Source organism: Pygoscelis adeliae, unplaced genomic scaffold (genome assembly GCF_000699105.1).
Source record: "Pygoscelis adeliae isolate BGI_AS28 unplaced genomic scaffold, ASM69910v1 Scaffold16, whole genome shotgun sequence".
Lineage (NCBI taxonomy): Eukaryota > Metazoa > Chordata > Aves > Sphenisciformes > Spheniscidae > Pygoscelis > Pygoscelis adeliae.
The window spans coordinates 7,450,731-7,460,557 of NW_008825162.1; the positions used below are offsets into that span (position 1 = coordinate 7,450,731).

Here is a 9,827-nt window from a genome sequence, read left to right on the forward strand (position 1 = left end):
ATGCTTGTAGTTCTTCCTTTTCCTCCCAAGAAAAAGAAGGTTTTTAAACCTTCTTTAAAAAGAAGGTTTAATGTTTTAAACCTCAAACGATAAAATCAGTGGAATCGGAAAACCTCAAATTCCTGCAAAGTGCAACATTCAAGCACAGAACACAATTCAAACCCATTTATCCAAACTGTTTTGTGATTTTAATGTATTTAGTTCAACAAGGTTCTGAAAAATTATGGGAGAGTATTTTATGTCATTAATATCAGCTCTTATTACAGTTGTACAGAAGTCTTTCTCTTATTTTAATTTCCTTTGAAAGATTTATGGTTTGTTAAGGAAATTTTTCAAAATAAATATTAAAAAAAAGCATAGAGAACCTATACATGGACTGAAATATTCAACCAAATACACAAATATCCAGTTATTTCAGGCCTGCTACAGCTTAAAGAGTTTGCAGCTTAGTGAGACAGTCCATAAAACCTGAAAAAATGCAAGACTGTGCCACAAGTTAGCTTCAAGTATTTGACGAACTACAGTTTAAGATGTCATGACCACAATTATGTAAACAGTTTTTTTAAAAAATAAGGTATTTTTAATATTTCTTTCTAAAAAGCATACAAATGCCTACAACAAAAAGGAATTGCCCTTGGAAACATGCAAAAAATACACCAATAATCTAATGTTCATAAGTAATTTAAATGAACTTTGATTCCTACATGTTCAAGAAGCATCTTTCCAACCGCTGCAATACTGGAGAAAGGCTAGTTTAACAAATACCACTTTTCCCTATTTCTCACAAAATCATTTTGAAAAATACCTTCTACAATGCCTAAGAGATTAGCAAATGTAGATTTTTATACACAACTCCAGACATCTGGAACCTTCATGTAAATGTCTCACCAAGAGCCCCTTCACACTTGCATTAAGACTACCTAGGATGGGCACTTCTGGGCACTATCTCAACATTACACAACAAGGAGAGATGACAACAACTGAGTATTTTTAATTTTATCATGATTTCTGTAGCAGCAACGCAAAATCCACGAAGTTACGCAAAGAGAACAAAAAGCAATCTTAAGGGACTTTCAGAAAGCAAAAACTTAATTTAATGGTTACCATGCACTTTATCCACCCCCCCCCTTTTTTTTTTTTTTTTTACCCATTTTTTTAAGCTATACCTCAAAAGCCCTCACTTTGGCTATGGCCTACCTCTGCAATTCATAGCAGTTAGTTATCACTTCTTACCAAGGGCTTGGCTGACAAATGCCACTATATTCATGATTACTTCAGTCTAAAATAATATAGACCCCGGGTCTGTGGAAATGCAGATGTCCATTGGGCACTGTCAGATGTAGACCATCTTTGCTTAGACAGACAGCAAAGAGGATTTACAAGTATTCCCATGCTTGGTTAAGCCACAATGAAGTAAATCATTATGGCTTAATGATCAGCTAACATAATGTGCAAAACCCAGAGCAAAAAATCTTTTGATATTTTGACTGTCCTATAAAACACATAATTTGGCAAACATATTTTATATATACATAAAAATGGTAACTAGCTTTTGACTGAGATCTGATACAAGGGAAATGAGCCATCATAGCAATCAGTTTGTTATAAAAACAGGTCAGTGGTGAAAACTCTGCGATTTTCTCTTTGAGGAAGTACCTCTAATACTTTCAACACTGGTGTCACGACAATCGGTTTTCCCTTACACTGAAATGAAGCTGGTAGTGCTCAAAAGGTTGTTCAGGAAGGAGGAATGAACTATGCAGAAGTGGTTCTTTCTTCAGTGAAAACGGCTATTTCCCAAAGCCAAATATGGGTCATCATCAACACCCCAATCAACAGCTTCCAAACGCTACACCTAGCTGTTTTAAACATGCACGTTTAATGCATTTTAGACAAGAAAATACTCCTATGAAGAGAAGGGCTAACGCAGCCTGGTGTTTCGCTGCTACATAGATTCGGTGGTGCCTAAGAAGGCCTGAGCTCCACTGAAGGCTCTCCTACCACGGGGTTATTCACAGTGCCTCTATTCTCTACCAAAGGTTCTCAACACTGCAGCCTTTATTTCTGCAGGGGTAATAACGATGCCTGTCTTTCTTAGCTGGCTGCCTATTTTCTCAATATATTTAGGAATTCACCACTTTTGAGACCATTACCTCAGCAGTATCTGCTTCAAACTGGTTATGAGTTCAAAGTTATTTCAGGACAGGAGAGAATCTGGGGAGGCAGGACAGGCTGTCACTGATTGCAGAAACCTGGTTTCTTTAAGAAGCTAGTAAAAAAAAAATCTCAGCATCGCCCCCCCCCCCCCACAAAAAAAAAAAAAACAAGGCATAAAAAACAACAGACGCCACGCTCTGCACCCCCCCCCCCCCCAAAAAAAAAAAAAATCACTGGCTATAACAAATCACTGCCCGTTTTACAAAGCACAGATGCAAGACTGATGTTTTCCAGTTTAGTCTATCCGTAATAAAAATCTTTTTCACATAACCTCTACTCCCTTTATTAATGTGAGCACTACTGTGAATAGAAAAAAGAAAATATCAGCTTGAAATTAAAAAGAAACATACAGATATTCACGACTAGAATCCACTCTTTCTTCTTTTGTAGATCTACCACAAAGGAACTTAATCTGATCAGTGTTGAATTACATAGTCACCATTTTCCTGGAAAACATGGCATATCTAGTGATAAGAGCAGTGTAGATAAGGTGCAGAGAAAGGAAGTCAGTTCTACCAGCACAGTACTACAATAGCTTAATTTACACAGCACAAAAATGCAATCTGGTACTACATCTATTAGGAAAGACTGAGTACTGGCAGGACTACAAAGATGTTACAATGCTGCTCAGTAGCCCGATTTATGAGATTAATTTTAAAAAATCAAAACAAAAAACCCCATGCTAAATCCATGACAAGACCAAGGTTTCTCATGAGTGGTTTTAGAGTTACAGTATAATGTAGCTTACAAAAGGTCGACAAATGAAAACTTCAGCATAAATCTATGTGCAAAATTCTATTTTATTCAAAGCTTATTATCTGAAGCAGCGTTGCATGACACCAGATTAAAGACAAAGACTGGGAACAAGCAGAACAAAGAATTTTGCATGTTAAGTCAAAATTTTATGCAACTATCTCCACATACTGGAAATCAGCAGCCATACAAACAACACACATGCACCCCAAAAGCCACACACAAAGACCACCCATCTGAAAACACAATGAAAGATAACACTGAATTTCACATGGGAAAGATACAGATACAGTAAGCAAGATCCATCATTTATCTGCTTTCACAACAACTGAAGGTAATACCCCACAGGCTCTTCTGCCATTGATGGCTAAAGATGCTAGACCTTACAACGGTTTATTGCAACCTATAGAAATTGCAAATTTAGCGGCCAGCCTTTAGGTTATCAATACTGAAACTGGAAGAAAAAGTGGTCTTGAAAGTGCTAAATTAACAACAGGCAGAATGCTAGTCAGCTACAGAAGTTGCACAAAGAAAAAAAAACAGAGGGTCAGCTACTGAATCTAGATCTACACTGCTGGTGGGCAGTATACCATTATGTTATGAGAAACTGATACTACAATCTATTGTAATAAAGGGTCATACCAAAGGACCACGTCCCACATTGTTCCCGATTAAAAAAAATCCAAACCATATTTAGTGTAGGACATTCTTTTCCAGCTGTGTTTTTCCAGGAAGCAAGATGCTCGCGCCCACCTAACGCCTTGGGTTCAATTACCCTGCCTTTGATACCCAGAGATCAGATTTATTGAATGTTTTACCCAGGCTGAACCCAGCCACCACTCAGAAGGATAACCACTGCAGCCCTGTACTTGCTAAGCAGCATTCCTAGCTGGAAGTACAGAGCTCAAGCGTTCTGCAAGCCATTTAACTCTTTACAAATACAATGCCATTGGCTTTGAATTATTACTAAGACCTAAATGCTTGGGGCCTGCTTTATTCAAAACGTATTCTTTTCTTTAACTTGCATTTACCCCAGCCATCTGTTTCCCTTAAAGTAACACTTTCTGCAGAATCTTTGGGACAAGCTCATCACATGATCAGAAAAACCCCAGTGCTGTCACAAAGGAGGAGGTGGAAAGAAAACAGTGTTAGCCTCAACGTAAATAAATTTAAAATTGTCATGGAACCTCAGCCTAAGCTGAAAAGCTGCTGTTGCCAAATTGCTGTCCATAAAGATGCATCAATTCTGGAAGATGCTTTCTTCTACTGATTTGTAAGACCAGGGCTCAGTTAAACTGCAGTGCAAACTTCAGAGCCTACCTTCTCTTTACAGCAGTCATGAAAACAGTAAACACAGTCACATTTGAGGTTTTTTTTGGTTTTGTTTTGGGGTTTTGTTTTTGGTTTTGGGTTTTGTTTTTTTTTAAATCGCTGATCTATTAGGACCACACCTGCCTCTGCACTGCATGGGCAATGTGTATTATTAGGTGTGGCATCTATTGTTTTAAACACAGTCAAAGCACCTAAAGATAGGGGTTAGAGTTTAAATTATGAATATGCAACCATGAGCTTCCTTGCTTAGAAAAACATACATACGTAACAGTGACTATGGAACCACCTCAGATAGGTTTTATTGCTCACAAACAACTGACAGTCACGCAGACCTGCATTCCTCCTGTAATGTGAGCCTTAAGCGCAACCCTTTCTTGTGTTTACAAATTAAGCAGGACAAAATATCTATTCCTGCAAGCCAGTTCACAAAGATTAATTGAATGCAGACTAGCAGGAGAATGTCAATAATTAACCCTCTGCTCATAGCTTATAGTCTAATAAAACACAGGCATGAAAGCGTTCAGGAATAGGAAGAGTATTTCACCTAATCTCATCCTCAATTTCAACAGCAACAGCGCTCTCGTAATCACACCCAAGAAAGGAAAATAAAAGTTAAAAGAAGTGTTAAATGGGAAAAATGGTAGTGTTTCTAAAAATTGCTGCATACACTGATAACTTAATTATATTATTCATACTGTTTGATTTCCAGGAAAGCAAGGCAAGATGTTTGAAGAACTGATAAGGAAAAAAGAAGCTATATTCCACACAATATATTAGGGGAAAAAGAAGAATTTGCTGCAGCCTACTCCACCATAGAGACAATCAAGTAACACTCGAGACTTCCCCCTGCCCCCCCCAATAAGGGTCACAGGAATAATTCTCTCTGTAAGACACAATTTGGCATTATCTGAAGACAGTATGAACTCCTTGGGCAGGGAATCATTCTTAAGCCTACCTTCAACTGGGCCTTGCCCATGCCATTATATTTTGCTGCAAATCTGAAAGACTAAGAGTGAGGCAATGCTGAAACAATCTGTCCTACTCCATGCTGACTGCAGAGTCAAGGTCAGTACTGTGCAGTATAATGCAATTATTCATAACAGTATTGTAACAGAGTAACATTATTAGTTGGGGAAAAGCCCACGGTAGCTGATTATTGATCAGAGGTAACAAAGGACAGCCAGGAACTTTCCCCAGCCCACAGAAAATACAATACTAGCAACTGTCACTAGAAGTTTTCAGATCAAACTATCTGAAAAGCTAAAGAAATAGAAAAATATACATACACTTTTTTGACGTTCTCTTTCATCTCTGAAAAAAGATGTAATTTATGAGCCACTAGCTCACTATCTTGAGATCTCTGTAGGTAGCTCAGTAGCAAAAGAGTAACAGTCACATTTGAAGCAGTGTTATTACATATATTAACTGTATTTAAGACATTGTTTTACTTGGAGTTATTATTACCTGTCCAATCTTCCCAAGTTCTAATGGATAAAGAGCAACCCCACAGTAAAACTCAGGGATAAAGCTGCACTATCCACACCTGTAATTCAATTTACGGCCAATTTTTCAAAAGCACATAGCTGGTTAAAGTACCTCAATCTCACACTCAATTCAAAACACAGGCACTAGCTATTGAAAAAAAAAGGTAGAACAAAACACCGTCAATTCTCTGTAAGTCATTTTAAGAACACCAGTAAAAATATTAAAAACAGCTTCTTTACAATAAGCAGTCTATGTCATTGTAACTGTATAATAAAACTGTTTTCCACACTCCAACTCGGCCACCTACTAGGAGGTATATAGGTGAGAACATAAGACATTCATTTTCCAGCCTTTTTATGCTTGTATTGGTATTATATGAATTTGAAAACCCTTAATTTTCAGTTTACAATGTTTTTTTTCTCAGGAAAAATAGTTAACTTCCAATTCTGAAGAAAGCATAAACATAAAATTTGCATATCATTATTGTGCTAACTGTCTTGGTTATAATGCCAAGTATTGTCTCCCAGACTCCAGGTACTACAACTTTCTTCATGTTAGATCTATCAGTGTGGCTGTTTGCTGGTGCAGTTATTCTTCTTGCATTTAAGTAGAGAAAACCCAAGTTTTAAGCAGGATGGAAAGTTCCTCAGTGTCCCTTCACCCCATTTTCTAGCACGGACTAGTTCACATAACATTTCTGAAAAGTTCTGGCTTCATTCAGAAGTCCATTATTTAACAAGCATATACTATTAACCTGAGAAAATATTTTCTATTACTGCCGTTTGGAACATTCAAACCACTAAAATGAAGAACAGTTGCAACTTTAATAAATGCATTCTAGAATATACTCACCCTGGATTATAAAGCATAACCGCTGACAGGTTCTCACAAGATTTTGAAAGATCTGTCATAGACAAGCTGAAGGAAGATAGCAGTCCACTCTAACAACAGACCATAAAATAAATGTATTAGACAAACACCGATGTGCTTACAGACTCTTACTTTGTTTCACTTGATCAAATATTAACTAATGTATGTGAAGCAAATAAAAAAAGTATTCTACAACAATCGAGGTATGTCTATATTAACAAGAAAACTGTGAAAAGGTTTAAGTTTCTCCAAACACCGATTTAATCTCACCTTTCTTTTTTCCCTTAGCTTAGCAGCTTCTTTGGGGTGGTTAAAGCGAAACATATTGGTTCTTCCAAGTAATATAACAGCACCTGAACAGAAAAAACACACACCATTCACTGGCAACATACTGTACCTGAAAATGCCAAGTAATTTTTTAGACACACAATAGATAAGCAAAGAATTCCATTAACAAAGAACAAAACGAAAATGCATTTTGACAGTTCAAGTGTATAACGATGCATAGTCACAGCTACACTAACTATATACAGTTTATTCCTTCCTCTTCCTACTTAAAAAAAACCCATACACATGTTCACACGCACAAAGCTCAATCATGTTCATGCAGTTCAGTTAAAGAATAAATATAGGTAGAGGAAGCAGTGGAAGCAACTGTCCCAGTTTGATCTACACACTCTTCAACAGTGCTACTTTGGAAGCCACCAGTAGGTACCAGATACAAAGGGAACATCCATAAATGTGACTAAGAACAAATGTGTCCATCCTCTACTGATCGCAGTCAGGTTTGAATCCACCTACACTGAAAGCTCCAGATCTCCATAATTTGTACTCTCACTTACCTCCTTCTTCTCTTTGTGGAACAATACTGAATTTTATCGTCACTCAAAATGGGATTATTAGACTTTTATACCCAATAGCTATTTTCTGAGGGAAGAACCTTGAATAATTCATATTGCTCAATGCACATCCATTATTGTATTTAATCAGTTAAGGTACAGGTCACAAATAATGAGATTCTGGGCAATTCTTATCATATTTTAAAGACAATGGCACCAAGATTAATACCTTCCTACTAAGAAGTATATTATCAGTGATGTCTCACTACTATCATAACATGGAAGTCTTCCAAGTTAACCACCACAGAATCAAGCATTTATCTGTCGGTCGGTATGAGGCGTTTGTAAAAAGAAAAAGGACTCCATTACACTCACAGTATGAAAGAACTGCACTTAGATTGTTCACCACAAACAAATTCTTACCATCTGAGAATGAAATGCTGTCCTTAATAAGGAACGCTCTTCTTAAAATTTGCTTAATTAGGAATATCAACCCAAACAAGGTCATCCAGTCTTGGCAAATAAACAGCAAAAAGGACTATAGTCACAACATCGCTTCTTGCTGTCTACACAACACCTCAATTTTGAACCATATGAACAGTTTATCTCAGTCTAATCTTAAAAAGAACTACCTTTCATAAATCTGTACGTAGGTTTGTATCGCAGAGTCATTTTGATACCACCTCTAATTTATATGATGACCTTTCCTTCGAGAAGTGTGCGCTGGGCACACTTTTTATGCAAGCATATTAAAAGGGATCCCTGACGGTCACGACTGCTGTAGTGAAAGGGCTAAAAGTGTTTTTAGTCTACCACTCTTCATACGCTCACAGTTGCCCCAAACATTTATCTGTTCCACTCTTGCTGACTGCCTGGAGGGGGATTTTGTAACAGTGAGGACTTCAATGAAATTCCTTCAGTTACTTTCAAATGAAGATAAAAAATAATTAATTGTAAACATTTTTGACCATTTTACTGGGTGGAAGCAACTTAAATCAATCAATTAAAATTTCAGAATGAATACAGTTATAGATATGTGCTCCTAACTTCATGAATTTAAAAGAAAACAGGAGAGAGAGGCTTAACAGCAAGCACATGACAGTCAAACCCAGATGACAGATCATATGAACAACTCCTAAGTTTCTCTTCTAGTACTTCTCTGAATCCTATGATCATTTTTGTATTATTCTATTATAAGGAAAAGCCACAATCTTAATTCCCACTTGACAGAAATTAGATAAGCATCAACATCAAAGCCTTTTTAGGGAAAAAAAGTCTGGACAAAACGGTGCAGTCAAATATTTCCTAAGCACCAGGTTCGATTGTCCGCTGTTGTACAATGCAGCTCTCCATCAGAATGCAAGTATGCGAAGTGCAGCATAAATGTCGTCATGGAAACATAACTGGATTTGCTATGGGGTTTGCTTTCCATTTATGTACTGTAACCAACATCTCTTATTCTCCTTGAATGTTAAATGGCAAAGAAAAAAGGCTTGTCAAATACATTGATAGTACTAACAACAACAACAACAAAAACTAAGCAAAAAAGTCTTTATCATTTGTGAAGCTCTGATCTCGCAATTTAACTCGTTGACTCCAACACATAAGTGACCAGAGAGCATGGGGGGGAAATACACACATATATATACACACACACATATATATGAAGAACGCCTGTCGAATGTCATAAAGCATCTCCGATCTACACAGAGCAATCTTTTGGAACTATGCAAACAAATGTATCGATAATTAAGATCTTACCAACTTTTAAAAATAAAAAAGGGACTTTTAGAAGTTTTTTTTATTAACAAACTATAAAAAAAACCCAAGCAGTGGGAGGTTACGTTAACTACAGAAAGGTTGGCAGTTTGACCTAAAAACTGGAAAACTTGGTTTAAGTTGAGGATAAATTTAGAATCATAGAATCATTTAGGTTGGAAAAGACCTTTAAGATCATCACGCCCAACCATTAACCTAGCACTGCTAGGTCCACCATTAAACCATGTCCCTAAGTACCACATCCACACGTCTTTTAAATACCTGCAGGGATGGTGACTCAACGGCTTCCCTGGGCAGCCTGTTCCAATGCTTGATAACCCTTTCACTGAAGAAATTTTTCCTAATATCCAATCTAAACCTCCCCTGGCGCAACTTGAGGCCATTTCCTCTCGTCCTATCGCTTGTTACTTGGGAAAAGAGACCGACCCCCACCTCGCTACAACCTCCTTTCAGGTAGTTGTAGAGAGCGATGAGGTCTCCCCTCAGCCTCCTTTCCTCCAGGCTAAACAACCCCAGTTCCCTCAGCCGCTCCTCATAAGACTTGTTCTCCAG

At 37.4% G+C, this 9,827-nt stretch overlaps 1 protein-coding gene across 2 annotated transcripts in view; it reads right to left on the reverse strand.

The window, feature by feature from the left end:
• Positions 1-9,827, reverse strand: part of KIF16B (kinesin family member 16B) — a 129,303-nt gene that overhangs the window by 63,649 nt on the left and 55,827 nt on the right. For both annotated transcript variants that reach the window (XM_009328728.1, XM_009328727.1), the window contains exons 16-17: positions 6,928-7,010; positions 6,640-6,728 (exon numbers count right to left, since the gene is read on the reverse strand). In XM_009328728.1, the coding sequence (XP_009327003.1) occupies positions 6,640-6,728; positions 6,928-7,010 (172 nt within the window). The remainder of the gene's footprint in view (positions 1-6,639; positions 6,729-6,927; positions 7,011-9,827) is intronic.